The 15,620-nt window shown below is 44.9% G+C and overlaps 1 protein-coding gene across 1 annotated transcript in view; it reads right to left on the bottom strand.

Moving 5' to 3' along the window:
• Positions 1–1,255: 1,255 nt before the first annotated feature.
• Positions 1,256–15,620, bottom strand: part of LOC128331340 (transmembrane protease serine 11C-like) — a 40,083-nt gene continuing 25,718 nt past the window's right edge. The window contains exons 5-7 of the mRNA XM_053264682.1: positions 12,485–12,744; positions 10,003–10,145; positions 1,256–1,417 (exon numbers count right to left, since the gene is read on the bottom strand). Coding sequence (XP_053120657.1) covers positions 1,256–1,417; positions 10,003–10,145; positions 12,485–12,744 — 565 coding nt within the window. The remainder of the gene's footprint in view (positions 1,418–10,002; positions 10,146–12,484; positions 12,745–15,620) is intronic.

The raw sequence follows: 15,620 nt of genomic DNA, 5'->3' as shown, positions 1-15,620 counted from the left end.
ATGCTTGTAAGGAGGAAAGCTGCATAATCTGGATTCTTCGCCACCTCTGCCAATGCAAGAATGCTCTGTATTTCTGATCTTTGAAAGAGTCTTCTTTTGTAGGCCCAAATCCACAATTTGAATAAGAGGTCTGTCAATCATTTCATTGTAAATTTGATTACCATGACTACTAAAGGCAAGTTTAAAAAAATGTATTTCAGTATACATATAGAAATAGGTTACATTAAAGATTGAATGGTTTGTAGTAAGAGGTATGTGAATGAACAAATAAAGACATATGTGGAAAGCGGTGTCTTCTATTTCATCCTAAAGGTGAAATGGTTATTTCTTCAGAGTTTTCCCTTTTTCCTTTTTCATTGTAATAATACTGCAAGATCAGCACCAATATTCAGCAACAAAGTGCTCCTGTTTTTCAAATATATTGCACTGGGAGAGGTCAGCTTTGAAGTGACTTAAGAGTGATCTTGTAAAATGAAATTCAAGGATAAATTATGTTTCACTGAAGTCATCCTGATATTAACAAAACCAAACAAAAATACCCCCAACAGCCCAAGAAGAGAAAATGAACTCTCACCCCAGCCTAGCTGAAGTCAACACTGTTCTCTCTGGTCTCATCTAGGTTGGGCCCTTAGCATTGTTTAGTGACTTTTAATAGTCCTGGAAAGCTTTTCCTTCTTTATCAAAGTTTCTATCTTTGACCTTCTGCAACCTTTTTGGTTAGGGTCCCCAATAGTTAAGTGAGATGTAGTGGTTACCTCAAGCAAAGACAGTGCAATAACTGCCTTTGTGCAGCCACCACTGCATGTTCATTCATTCATTCAATTTCTATACCGCCCTTCCAAAAATGTCTCAGGGCGGTTCACACAGAGAAATAATAAATAAATAAGATGGATCGCTGTCCCCAAAGGGCTCACAATCTAAAAAGAAACATAAGATAGACACCAGCAACAGTCACTGAAGGTACTGTGCTGGGGGGGGATAGGGTCAGTTACTCTCCCCCTGCTAAATAAAGAGAATCACCACATTAAAAAGGTGCGTCGTTGCCAAGTTAGCAGGGGTTGGGTTTGTTTGGGGTGTTTTTCTTGCTGTTTAAAAGGTCTGTTTAAAAGGTCTTTCTTAATGTGTCGAAGCAATGTCGATGACCCTGGAAATGAGGCAAATGCTTTCACACAAGCTCATTGTACTTTTCCATAAGTTACAGACAAGTACGACCTGCATACCGTCCATATAGTTTCAAACACATACAACTTCTGCATCAGAGCCCAGTTTTTCTAGTGATCCAGTTCCGGAAGTAAGTCACTCGTGTGTAGACTCCAGGCTTATTTGGCTTCGCACACTCATCGCCCCAGCTCACTATTCCAATAAGATACCACATGCTTCTGGAATCAGGTGTAACCAATGGGCCACCGGAGTCACCCTAGAGAAGAAAATTCATTTTAAATATGAAGATATCAAATGTTTTTCTTTCAGAGGTAAGAGAAGATTAGAGGTGGCAGCAAGCTGAAATCTATTGAATTTATGTCACAATTAAACGTATTTTCAGGCTTTGCATTTGCGGTTGTACCAGTTTTACACATTTCACAAAAACAAAGGGTTATCCCAAGAATTAGGGAAAAAATTGCAACAACTTCCTACTCTGTGAAGGAAACTGATCCAGAAAAGATGCTGAATGCACAGAAGATTACTATGAGTACATATCGTGCTGCATCAGGAGCTTGACACTCCAAAAAGGGAAGGTTGGAGTTCTGCTGCATCTAATACTTGGGGCTATACTTCGCAAGCCTGGATTCAGAATTCTATACACTGTACCCAATCAGTGTTCTCTCTAATTTTTTTCATCTCTGTGTGGAATGAGTTTTGTTCTGGGCGGCAGTATCAAGGCAGTGTGCGCGCACATGCATTCAGAGTGGGGCCTTCCTGATTCAACCTGAGTGGGATCTAAAATTAACTGAGCAGACATCAAAAAACTTGTGAGTCCCTGTGCACACCTTAGAGGGAACACTGTACCCAATGCCAGTTGGTGAGGGGATTAAATGTATGTATGCTCCTCCACCATATGGAGGGCAAGGCCTGGATTTGGGCTCCTCATCCTTCCAAACACTGGAGATGCAGTTCCTGTCCTGATGGTATCAACTATTAGCACCAGCAACCCTATTGACCCCTAGGGGCAGAGATGGTGAGCAAGGGAATCCCCTCTGACTACACTTTCTCTACTCTGCTTCCCCTTTGTTAGACTGATAGTCTCAGGTTTCACTCTTTCACCAGAGAGACAGACTTCCTCCTCCTCCTCCCTTCCTGGTGTAGAGAACATCAAGGCATGTAGGCTTATCCTATCTCTCTGATAATTTTCCTAAATAAACTACTTTGCTTAGACTTTAACTCCCTGAGGCTACTGACAGGTTATCCTGACAACTGGAAGTTGACAGGTTCTGCTGACAATTGAAAGAATGGCTGTTCCCCAGCTCAATTATCTGAGGAAAGTGGCCAAAAAGGGGGGCAAGTGAGGATGCATAGCAGGCTCATAACTGAAGCTTTGTATGTCAGTACATAAAGGAAAGGAAACATTGTGCCATCGATTCGGTGTCAACTCCTGGTCACCACAAAGCTATGTGGTATTCTTAGTAGAATACAGGAGTGGTTTTCCATTGCCTTCCTCCCACGCAATATGAGATGTTGCCTTTGCCGTTGTCACTGAAATAAGCATCTATGTCCAGCACCTTCCTATATTGCTGCTGCCTGATATAGGTGACTACAAATATATATTTTAGGCCACCTAATGGCGCAGTGCGGAAATGCTTGACTAACTAGCAGAAGGTTGCTGGCTTAAATCCCCGCTGGTATGTTTCCCAGAATATGGGAAACATCTATATCGGGCTGCAGCAATATAGGAAGATGCTGAAAGGCATCATCTCATAATGCATGGGATGAGGCAATGGTAAACCCCACCTGTATTCTACCAAAACAAAAACCACAGGGCTCTGTATGCAGCAGGAGTCGAAATCGACTTGATGGCACACTTTACTTTTACTTAGGCACAGTCTGGAAAGCACACCAGTGGGGATTCAAAATAACAGCCTCTTGCTCCCTAGGCAAGCTGCTTCCCTGCTGTGCCACCACAGCTGATATATCAGTAAATAGATAATAAAAATAATTTGTTAATCAAGAAATAATGCTTTTATATATTTTGGATGTGTTACCTATAATGATTATGGGAGTGATAAATTTCCGTGTATTCAGTAATGTAATACCCTTGAAAGAGAGCAGGGCACTTGAAAACAATTCTGGTCTACGCGCATTGCTTCTGCAGGTTCGCATCCAGCAGAGCTGTCCCGAGTTGGGAGGAGTTTGATTCAGGCTCCTTCCAACTCAAACCAATCCCCGGGGACTTTGTTCTGCTGTGATGCTTTTAATGGGTTCTTTGCGGACAAAATCTCCTGTATTCGGGCCAACTTGGACTCCACTGTTTCTGCAGAGTCTATTAAGGTGGTGTCCAGCAATCCCTCTTGCAGTATTAGATTGGATCAGTTTCAATCTGTGATGCCTGATGACGTGGACAAGCTGCTTGGGGCGGTGCGGCCTACCACTTGTTCTCTGGATCCTTGCCTGACTTGGCTGCTTTTATCTAGCAGGGAGATTGTTGGGATGGCTTAGTTAATATCATTAACTCATCACTGAGGGAGGGTAGGATGCCTCCTTGTTTAAAGGAGGCAATTATTAGACCACTTCTTAAGAAGCCTTCCCTAGATCCCTCAGTGATGGACAGTTATAGCCCGGTCTCCAATCTCCCATGGTTGAGTAAGGTGATTGAGAGAGTGGTGGCTAACCAGCTCCAGGCGGTTTTGGAGGAAACCGATTATCTAGACCTATTTCAAACTGGCTTTAGAGCGGGCTATGGGGTTGAGTCTGCCTTGGTCGGCCTGATGGATGACCTTTACCGGGGAATCGACGGAGTGTGACTCTGTTGGTACTTTTGGATCTAAAAACTCTCGGCAGCATTCAATACCATCGACCATGGTATCCTTCTGGATCACCTGGGGGAACTGGGGATAGAGGGCACTGCTTTGCAGTGGTTCCGCTCCTATCTCTCAGGCAGATACCAGATGGTAGAGCTTGGTGACAGTTCCTCTTTAAAATGGAAGCTATTATATGGAGCCCCTCAGGGTTCCATTTTGTCACCAATGCTTTTTAATATTTACATGAAATTGCTGGGTGAGGTCATCAGGAGATTTGGTGCAGGGTGTTATCAGTATGCTGATGACACCCAAATCTATTTCTCCTTATCATCATCATCTTCTTCTTCATCATCAGGAAATGGCATTCATCATCATCATCATCATCATCAGGAAATGGGTAGGGAGAACTACACAATTCCCAAGGGATCCATGGACCTTTCTGATAATTCTCCACAAACCCACAGAGCTGGGCCAAATTGGATTAGACCAAAAAAAACCCAAACAAACTAAGGAAGCCCCAATGGATTAACATAGTGGCCTGACCATTCACAAACTAACCGGCACACAACAACACGTGTCCCTTGCTCCACAGTTAAAGCACAAAACCAACTTGGACATATAGTGCATTTGTAACGGGGCGGGGGGATGAAAACCACAACACATGCCTCTTGCTTCACTGTTCTCATGCAGACTTTTTGGATCACAAACCAATTTGAGCATAGTACATTTGTTTAACAAAATTATTGTTTGTTTATTCAGATGTAACACTCATTTCCACTTTCACTAAATGTGAAGTTCTCTATGCATAGAAAGAACTCTTTCTGGCAGCTTTACTCCAGTAGGGAAAAGTTTATTAAAAATCACAGATTGACAAATTTCCTTGAAATAAAAATTCACCGCGTCCTGCCATCTTGGACTACATGTGTGTGCCCAATTTCACAAAACTAAGCCCAGCCATTCTGAAGATGTAAAGGGTTAGGCAAAGGTGGGGGCATCTTGCACTTTGTTTATGAAGGCCAAGGGTAGATTCCTTCACATGAAAGTGGCATGATGGCCCAAGGGGCAGGGGGCCTTCAGTTCCAGAAGCATTTGTCATTTTCTGCCATGAAACAAGCCACTTATAGGACTTTGACTTATCTGAATTTTAAAAAATTCAAAAAAACATTAACCCTAACCCCAAATATGCACCTTTTTAAAGTGGCGATTGTCTTTATTGAGCAGGGGAGGGAGCAACTGGCCCTATCCATCCCAAGCACAGCATCCCTCCATCAGCTGTTACTGTCTGGTATCTATCTTAGGATTCATTTTTTAGATTGTGAGCCCTTTGGGGACAGGGTGCCATTTTATTTCTCTATGTAAACCACTTTGGGAACTTCTGTTGAAAAGCGGTATATAAATAAATATTGGTAGTAGTATTAAAAATTAATTGATTGACTGATCCTAGGACTGTGTATTGATTTTGAAACGTATTGGTTAATCAGTTGGGTTTTAATGATTTTTTTAAAAAAAACTTTTTTAAAAAAGTCCTGTAAGAAGCTATATGGATCCATTGGGGCTAGTGTAGTCTTTTGCTGGGGGTGGGGGTCACAAATGCACTCTGCCCTAGATCTGTTGGTTGCGGGGTATGATCAAGAAAATGTATTGATCCTATGGGGACTCTGTAGTCCCCTGCCCCCGCCCCCAATGTACTGGTCCAGACCTGTGGGTTTGTGGTGAAATATATATATATATATATATATATATATATATATATATACGGAGAGGATGGTGTGTTTTTTGGTGGGGGGCATTAGGACCAAGGTCCAAAATTACCCAGCTGCACCCCTGGCAGTGGCTAAACTGGCAGCACACAAAGATTTGTATTTCAATAAGTTTTCTAATGCAAGATCAGCTTGGTTGTACACAGTAATACAATGTTAGCATGGACTATAAAATGACTTGCTAGACTTGTCTAAACTTTTTATAGCAAGGCTTTAAGCCCACGGAGAGACCAGCAAATGCCCTTTGTCATTATCGATGTTTGTATTTCAAAATACCTTTCAGCCTTGCAGCATTGACTTTTGGGGAAGAAAGCAGTAGAAAAGATTCCTCACTATAGCACTTACATTTATATACCGCTTTATAGCTGAAGCTCTCTAAGCGGTATACAGTGATTTAGCATATTGCCCCCAACATTCTGGGTACTCATTTTACTGACCTCGGAAGGATGAAAGGCTGAGTCAACCTTGAGCCCCTGGTCAGGATTGAACTTGTAACCTTCTGGTTGCAGGGTGGCAGTTTTACCACTGCACCACCAGGGGCTCATTAGGTTCCCCTGTGTTGCTTACAAGAATATTTGGAACAGATATTCACAGCTACTTCTGAGGAATTGTGGACACTGTTCCAACTAACATAAATTAGAGTTTTTCCTGATCAATAACAACAAGGGTATTTCGTGTACAGTGGTTACTTTTTCCAATGTAGTTGTAAAGCAACAGCAAAAAGACTTTGATTCACATATTGTGAATTGTAAAAATCATGCTTGCCATTAATTATACTGGCATCAGACTGTTGTTACTCTGTGGGGTTTCTTTGAATGTAATTATTTATTTACTGCCTGGTCTGTTTATTTTATTCTGAGTATTTTTTGTTGTTGTTATTCCCAATGGCTGAAACAAATTGAACTGTTGATCCTGCAGAGGGTTTTTTTTAGTATGAGATGTGTTCAGGTCAGAAGGGTCATATTAACAAAGGGTGCAGGTGTGATGGTGAGTGACATAACACTGCAATATAGTAAGGTTGTTCACACAACCAAAGTGGGGAGGGCTAGGGTGGGGGAGAACAGGAGCCTACCTGCCTTTCCCCACATGGCCTGAACAGAGCTTCATTGCCCATGCACCCACATTAACAGAGCAGCTGTGAGGGAAGGAAGCTGATATCCCACAATGCACCACACATGCAGTACAGTGCATTGGGAAATCTCCCTGCTTTTGGACTGCTCCTTCACCTGGCCTCTGTGACCAAGATGGCTGCCGGCAGCCTGGAAGCAACAGTCAGCAGCATGAGCACAACATGACCAGGCAGTGAGGTAGGATGTGTGCACTCATTCTCCTACTTCACTTTTAGCCTGGTTTAAAAAGCAGGGCTGCTCAGGAGAGGAGCAGTGGGCTTTAGGGCTGGTTATGTGAATTCCCTTAGTCAGGGCCGGCTTAGGGCAGTGGCAAAGTGGCACCAGCCAAGGGTGCAGAGGTTTAGTGGCACAATTGGCTTCTATCTCCCCCACCCAGGCCCTCTTTCATGCCAGTGAATGTGACTTGCTGAATGGGGTGGAAAGGGTGGGGTGGGGTGGGGTGGAAAGGGTGGGGTGGGGTGGGGTGGGGCTCTGCCCCAGGTTGGGAAGGCCGGTCCTCCCCTCAGGAGTGCACATGGCCGGCGAAGGTGCACCAGAGGCGGAGAGGCTGGCAGCTGCCTGGCGGGGTGGGCACCCCGTCCTGCTATCCGCAGCCGTTCCAGGCAATGGGCCCATGGCTGCACACAGCTGGGTGGGTGTCAAGCTTGACACTCACCTTTGGGGCGCTCCACTGGGCACTGCAGCAAGCCCTGCTGCCAACCTATGTGTGCCACAACCCTGTCCACACCTGGCGGTGGAGGAACCTCCCCACCTCTTTCATCCACTCCATCATAGTGGGGCTCTGGGCCATCACAAGGTAAGCTGAGAGTTGGGGAGAGGGCCTCTGAGCATGCACAGAGTGCCCAGGGGAGGGAACACCAGCAGTGGCTGCTATGCAGGCAAGATGAAGGAGCCACCCTTGAGGGGCCACAGGGTGGAAGGGGGAAGGCAGGCCAGAGGGCCAGCTCTGGGGGTGCTGAAGCCTGGCCCCCCACCTCCTTCCAAGGCAGAGAGAACCTTGGGAAGCTGCCTTTTACCAAGTCAGATGCATGGTCTATCTAGCTAAGTGTTGTCAACACTGACTGACTATATAAAAAAGGGAGGGGGGGCACCAGAGCAAAATTGGCCATGGCAGCCACAACCTCTTGGGCCAGCACAGACCATAATGTCTATAAGTACAACTCAAAAGAAGTTAAAACTGAGTCAGGAGGAACCAGGGGAAAGAAAGAGCACATGGATGGAAAGAAATCTCTCTAGAGCAGTAAACCTGGTGCAAAAAGGTGATATGAACTTGACACTTTCCAGTCCTGGGTGTTTTCTGGACTATGAGATTTGCAACGGTTAATGCGTTGCAAACTGTGATGGAATAGTGCAACAATTTCAAAACAAGAGTACAGGGTTATTTAATGCTTTGTTATAAGCTAGTGGCCATTCATATTTTCTGTCCACTGAAACGTATTTTCCAGGCAGGAGTGTTCATATTCTCATTGAAACGCATTTATCTGCCCCACCTGCGGCTCCATTTGGGCCAAAGGAGTTCTGGAGTGTGTGTGACGACTATATAGTTGTTCCATCCTGGCACAAGTGTTTCCAGGAATAATTTTTTTCAATTACTTTTTAAATGGGGGAGTGAAAGGGAATCCTGTGGTGAGCTTAGAAGTGGGGGAAGAGAAGAACTGGCATGCCCGGGTGGGCGCTCTCTTTCATGGCAGCAGCGGCCAGTGGCCCCTCGGCTCCCCTGCCGGGCCTGCTGCGAGCAGCCATAGTCGGTGCCCCAGGCAGAGCCTCACTAGGGCCGGGGAGCCTTGGGTGGCGGTGGGGTGCCTTTCTCCTCTCCGCCGTTGCCCTCCTCCTTCCCTCCTACTGGGCCTTTTCCTGAGGAGGGAGGATGGTGGTTTGTGCGCCTCCAGAGAAATAAATAAATAAATAAATAGGAGAAAAGAGGTGGGGGGGAGGTGAGCACACCTCCAGGGAGAGCTGTGGGATTGCACAGAAGTAAATGAATCATGATTCAGTTTAATGGGCTTCCTTTTAAGTAAGTGACTGTTCTCTCTCCCTGCCCTTTGCCTTGTAGTAAGCAAGAGGGATTTCACAGAAGTAAATAATTTAGTTCAATATGCTTCCTCTTCAGTAAAAAGTGCATGAGAAAGGGTTGAATTCAGAAATCTGCTCAGCTGCTCTCCTCTCCCCTCCCCTCCCCTTTTGTGTTGACAAGCTCAAGTTATATTGGAAGCAAGCAGAAGAGGAGGGAGGTGTGTTGTTTGGGATCTGTGGGGAGGAAAAGAGGGAAAAGCTGAGATTTCTCCCTGCCTGTTTCTTTCCTCTGTGATGGGGCGGAGAAAGCAAGCCTGGGCGGGGGCGGGGGCGGGGGCAAAGAACTGTCCATACTGCCACATGCTACAACGGACAAAATGCAGAGCAAGGCTCCCTACAACAGAAAAATACAGCTACTTTCCTGCAGCACATTTACAGTGTTGTAGGGGCAAAAGCGCATCATTAAAACTGGAATCAAGGCATGGGAAATATGAATGGCACCCTGCTGACAATGCAGCAACACCAATGTGGAAACATAAGCACTACGGAGGATTACTTAGTGGATACATTGTGAGTACATTGCAGTGTGTAATCTGGAAAATGCCCTGGAAATGTTCTAGGATGGAAGAACAGATTCTGGATCCTGCTGCAAAAACCTTGGCTTAAGAAAGGGGTTTTAATTAGCATCTCTGTTTCAAAGCCAGGAAGTGTTGCTCAGGAGAAATCCAAGACACTTTGCTACCTGAGGCAAAGAACAATAGTATGATACCCCCATCTACAGATGGGTGCTCGCCATTTTCAGGCCATGCTGCTGAAGCAGCAGTGGTGATGGCATGCAAGCACTCTTAAACCTTGCCACCAAGCTAGGCAATGATGTTGTAGGAGAAGAGAGGAAAGACAAGATGCTCCCTTGTGGGACGATGAGAAGAAAAAAATAGCATGCCCCGGTGGGGTGAGGAAGGGTGATGTCAGCAAGTGGCAGGGAGGACTGTAGAGTGGATGGTACTTGCCTTCCCCCTACACCTCTCCTCGCACCTGAGGCAACTACCTTACCCTGGCTCATACCCGGTGATGCTTTCTGATACATATTCTCCACAGAAAGATAAGAGAGGATCAGGTAATTCCATCAGATTAGTCAAAGCATACCTGGCAGGAATCTACGCCTCCTTCCAAGTACCCAGCACACAGCATTCCAGGTGTTATGACTCCATCATACACTTCTCTTCTGTTGCAAACATTGGTGTCTATGAGCTTTACTGTTGCTTCCTGAAGAATATTAGGGGTTTCACCTAAATGGAAAAGTCTTGTTAGTAACCACACGTAATTTGTTCTAGTCTAGGCAAGGTATTGAAAGAGGTAGAAGCAACAACCTTTTGGAAGGTGTATAGTTCTAAGGGGAAGGTGGTGTGCTCCTGGCCTTTTTTGAACCCAGAATTACAGGATGGAAACGGACAAGGTCAGCCACAGGGTAAGCCAGAGAGAAGGTTACTTCATCACCTCATCCCTCCTCCTGGCTTGCCGCAACCAGCTGGTTCCCTCTCCAGGAAGTTTTTCACATGGGGCTTTTAAAGCCCTTTAACTCACATCTCCTCTGGAATGGAGGGGGTCTGTTCACATATCAGCCAGATTTACCCTGAAGTCCCTGCAAGTTATTGGGGAGCAGTTCACACAATTCAGGTTTTTCACAGAGAGTGTAGCTCAACTTATATCCAGGGTAAAAAAATCCACTATTTGTGTTGGTGTTTTGGGACAACCTCGAGTTCACAGTAAAGTCTCCCAGTAAACCTGCAAAGTCTGCTGTATCTAAAGGACCCAGGGAAACTTCCAACTCCCATGCTCAAGAGAGCAATCCTCATTATCAGCTGCCTTGACTTTAAATACCCCAGTACAGAGCTGACAGGGCTAAAGCCTACTCCAAGCCCTGCCCGCCCCCCGGTCTCACTTCCTGCCATGCCCAATATGGCTGCCCCACTGGAGCTGTTCCCTGAAGCTCTCCCTGCCTCTCCTGCTCAACCCCACCAGGATCTGACCAGCCTGGAACCATTTCACTCCTGCTCCCTTCAGGGAAGACAGAAGCCCCAAAGGAGGGATGTGGCTCTCTCTGCTGGATTCCACAGGGCCACACAGGCAACCAGGTAAGGTAGCATCCTGACAGAAGGCTTGATGGGCTGCCTGGGGTGGAGGCAATGGTTGCACTAACTCTGCCTTTTGCTAGCATTGTTCTTGATGCTAGGACTAGATGAACCAATGGTCTGACTTAAAAGGCATCTTCATATTTTCAAGATTTGTCATCTTATTATTTTTTTTAGGCATAATCAGATTTAGCTTTCATGTGTATTGCCACAACAGCTTAATTTAACAGTTATTCCCCATTTTATTAGTGGAAGACAGGAGCTCTATAAGTGATTTCTGAATCTGAATAACTTATCTTTTTGTGGCAAAAAAACCCTGAAAGCTAAAAGCATTTTTCCCCCTTAATGGTCCCTATGCAGTCACACCTATGGAATTCTGCATCTGTGAAGTAGCTAAATGAGGGTATTGTGCATGTAGGCACAGAATTCCCTAGGCATGGCTGCCCAGATTACCACTTGAAGAACACCGGTTACCAATAAATAAACTACTTTTATTTGCCAAGCATCTAAATGTGTCATGAAATGCTGTGGCTAAGATGCCATTTCAACCCCAGATTTCCAAGCAGTGCAGCTTGGTGTACCTCAGGAGATCAGAGAGGCCACTGGATGAGAGTGGCTTCTTTTCTTCTATGTAAGAAGCATGGAGGACAAGTTCTCCCCACTTTTGCAATGGAATACCTCCCCGCTTGCATGGATAACTTTTAACCAAATTAATGGTAATAGAAGAGAGAATTACATGTGTATATGCGTTTGTGTAGAGGTGAGTGGGGGTAGGGGGTATAAGAGAGAAATGTATAAATTTATATCAATTTTCAGTGTAGCCCATAGGCTAATTTAGAACCAGAAATGGATAGTTTTATACTAGGCTATTAGGGAGAGGACCTTTTCGATGAGGCTCATCTGGAACCATCACTTTGTTCTTTTAGACATCAGAGACTTTCACACACAGCAGGCTTTACCGTGAGTTTACGGGGAGGCTTTACTGCAAACTCAAAGTTGTCCCAAAAAACCGACACAAATAGTGAATTTATTTTACCCCGGATATAAATCGGGCTACACTCTAACACACAGGGGGAAATGCAAATTGTGTGTCAACTGCTCCCCAATAACTCACAAGGACTTCAGTGTAAATCTAGTCAATATGTGAACATACACCCTCAATTCCAGAAGAGATGCGAGTTAAAGGGTATAAAAAGCCCTGTGTGAAAAACTTCTTTCTGTTCACCTAGGCCTTTTTTTTTTTAAATTAAGTTTCAAAACTGTGTATGTATTTTATTGGAATTTGTTTTGTTTTAATGTGTTTTAATTGGATGTTTTATTCAAATGTTTTATTATTTTACTTTGTGAGCCATCCAGAGAACAATTGTTTATGGGGCAGCCAAAATATAAAGTTGTTATTGTTACTAGCTCCCATTCAAATCATAATTCCCTTTACTTCCCCGTTAGTCTTATTAAGGAAAGATATGAAACACTGCCTTCTAACTGGTTGTACTTACCATAATTATTAAGTGCTCCCCATCCTGTAACAACAGCATCTATGTTATATGGAATAATCTCATCTGAGTCTGGAAGACAAACACGATGAACAGCCCTTGAAAACTCCACACGATTAGCTAGTTTCACCACAGCAATGTCATACTCATTGGCTGGATAACGGTACTTTTCATGAACTATAATGGTCTTGACAAGGTATACCATTAGAGGAGGCCTTAAATAGGTTCCAAAGCTTACTGTCCATTTCTGTGGATTTTTTGCGCTGGGGGAAAAGAAAAAAACCAAAAGATAATGATGAGTTACAACAGTATTGAAGCTGAAATTCCAAAGACCAACCAGAAAAAATATTACTGGCAAATAATAATATAATATTGAACATATAATATGTACAGATTTTCTGAGTGTGCAAAGTGCTTCAGTTGTATTATCTTGCTGTAATCCTTAAGCTGTAAGCTAAGTTTGATTATCCCCATTTTGCAACAGAGGCTGAGAGAGAGTATCTTCCCTAAACCACCAAGTGAGTTCATGGTAAAGACAAGATCTAAACCAGGTAAATCCTGATCTACAGTTCAGGCTCTTAGCCCATATACTACACCAGCTCAAATCTTGGGAAAAGCCCCTTTCCCAAATCTTGGGGAAATCCTTTTCATGTTAAAAGGACTTGAGCAGGGCTGCATAGATTCAGCATTCTTCATTTTTGTTTCATTGAAAGCAACAAACTACTAATAGTCATAGTTACAAAGGTGACCTTGGGGCGATTCTCACGGTCAACAAAAATTGGGCTAGCAGAGGCTAGCCCGATTTTTGTTGACCGTAAGAACCACCGGGTTCGCAGCCGAGCCCAGTAGTTCTTGAGCGGGTAACCCACTCGAGAACCCCTGGTAAAAAGCAGGTTTGCGGAGCGAGCACTCCAGCAAACCTGCTTTTTATTATTGTGAGTAGCCGCGGTGCGGCTTCGCGGCGTGCCTACTCATGAGTAGACCCTCGGCGGGGAGGCAAAAAGTCGCCTTCCGGCTCCGGGGGTCTCCCCAGTATGCCCTGCATGCTCGCGCAGGGCATACTGGGGCTTGCGGGGGCCGCGCAGCCCCCGCTCCCCTCACCCCCACCAGCTCTGTCATGGAGCTGGCCATCGTGTGGGTGGCCGATCTGGCCACCCAGGGCTCCCTGCCCGCTCGTGAGCGGGGAGAGCAGGCTTAGCCTGCTCTTCCCGCTCACCCGAGGAAACCAGGTCTCACTGATCGTGAGACATTTTTTGCGCTATTATTGCATATTAAAGCAGAATATAACAACATAAAACATAATAGCTAATACATCATGCTTAAAGAACAACAGATGACATGACAGTAAAAAACATAATGAGGCTATTCCCACGATCGCCCTAAAGCAGGCTAAGGGAGCCCAGCCTGCTTTAGGGCGATGGTGTGCTGCAATGGGAGCCACACAGCTCCTGGCAGCTAACCTCATTAAACCCCCCTCCCCTTAAATGAGGTTAACAGAGCGATCTCTCCGTTAACCTTGGTTTTTTTAATCGTGTGTCACCATGGTGACCCCTGAGGAGACCCCTGGCTTGGGGGTCTCTCCAGGATGCCCTGCGCAAGTGGAACTTCCATGGGCTGCACGGCCCCTGATCCCCGCAGCTCCCAGCGGCTCCATGACGGAGCCGGCAGTCATGTGGGCGGCCGATCCAGCTGCCCAGGGCTGCCTTTTGATCATCTATGGGGAGAACAGGCTAAGCCTGCTCTCCCCGCAGACCCAGAAGAAGCTCTTCTCACCAATCATGAGAAGAGCTTCAATAACTAACTCCCCTGCTAAATGAGCAAAAAGACACTTTTTAAAAGTGGTTATGCTCTTATATTTAGCAGAGGGAGAGCAACTGGCCCTATCTAACCCCAGCACATCATTCTTCCAGTGGCTGTTGCTGGTGTCTATGTTGTTTCTTTTTTAGACTGTGAGTCCTTTGGGGACAGGGAATCTTCTTACTTATGTATTTTTCTGTGTAAACTGCTTTGAGAACTTTGGTTAAAAAGCAGTATATAAGTATTCGTAGTAGTAGAAGTAATAGTAGTAGAAAACAACTTGCATGAAAATAAAAACAGATATAATCCTAAATACCTAACTCTAGTTACAACTCTGTTGGGCACAACTCAAATAAGAGAGCTAGTCCCTGAACTACAACTTAGCCAGGTGTGTAGCAGGACTAGCAGATACAGATAGGAACATAAGAAGTTGCCATATACTGAGCCGGCTCTAGCTCAGTATTGTCTACACAGACTGGCACCAGCTTCTCCAAGGTTGCAGGCAGGAGTCGCAGCCCTATCTTGGAAATGCCAGGGAGGGAACTTGGAACCTTCTGCATGCAGATGCTCTTTCCAGAATGGCCCCATCCCCTGAGGGGAGTATCTTACAGTGTTCACACTTCTCCCATTAAAATGCAAACCAGAGCAGACTCTGCTTAGCAAAGGGGACAAAAAGGACAATAAAGCAAAAATGGCCACTTGATAACTAACATGAGGAAATGCATCCTCCAGCGAGTAATTAACACATTCTGTTTCAGAACCCATTAATTTATTAGGGATCTGACCCAGTGTTTTCTTATAAAAGGAGCAGTGTAGGATGTAATGTTAAATGTCCTCCACTTGCTCCTGGCCACGGGGCAGGGGTGCTGTTCCACAGGAACTTTGTGGAACCTAGCCTCAAGATATGCACTGATGAGGTTGAGTCGGTATTGAAAAGTGGATCTGTTTTTCTGAAGTTAGGATACTATGGGGAGAACTTTGAATGTTGAACCAAACCAGCGTCTCAGCTGGTGTCCTGCTCAAGGAACCAATCATGGATTTTTTTTCTATCCCAGGACTTAAGTTTCTCTAGAGAAAGAAGAGAGCACATTTGCAGAATATGGGATAACATATCTGCCCACTGATACCCAAGTTGCTTAAAATATTTTAGCAGTATCAGATGGACTCTAACAGAGATGGAGGACCTACAGAGCATCTGGGAACAACCTAATTGCCTTGCCCGCACTGCTTCTTATCCCTTTTCTGGTGCCACTAATGTCCTATTGAGGGAAGATTTACACAGATTTTTTTAAAACAACAACAACAACTCACAAAACAAGTGTTCTCAACGCTTGTGTCCTAA

The sequence above is a fragment of the Hemicordylus capensis genome, chromosome 6 (assembly GCF_027244095.1).
Source record: "Hemicordylus capensis ecotype Gifberg chromosome 6, rHemCap1.1.pri, whole genome shotgun sequence".
NCBI classification, from domain to species: Eukaryota; Metazoa; Chordata; class Lepidosauria; order Squamata; family Cordylidae; genus Hemicordylus; species Hemicordylus capensis.
This window is presented reverse-complemented; position numbering and strand designations above follow the sequence as displayed.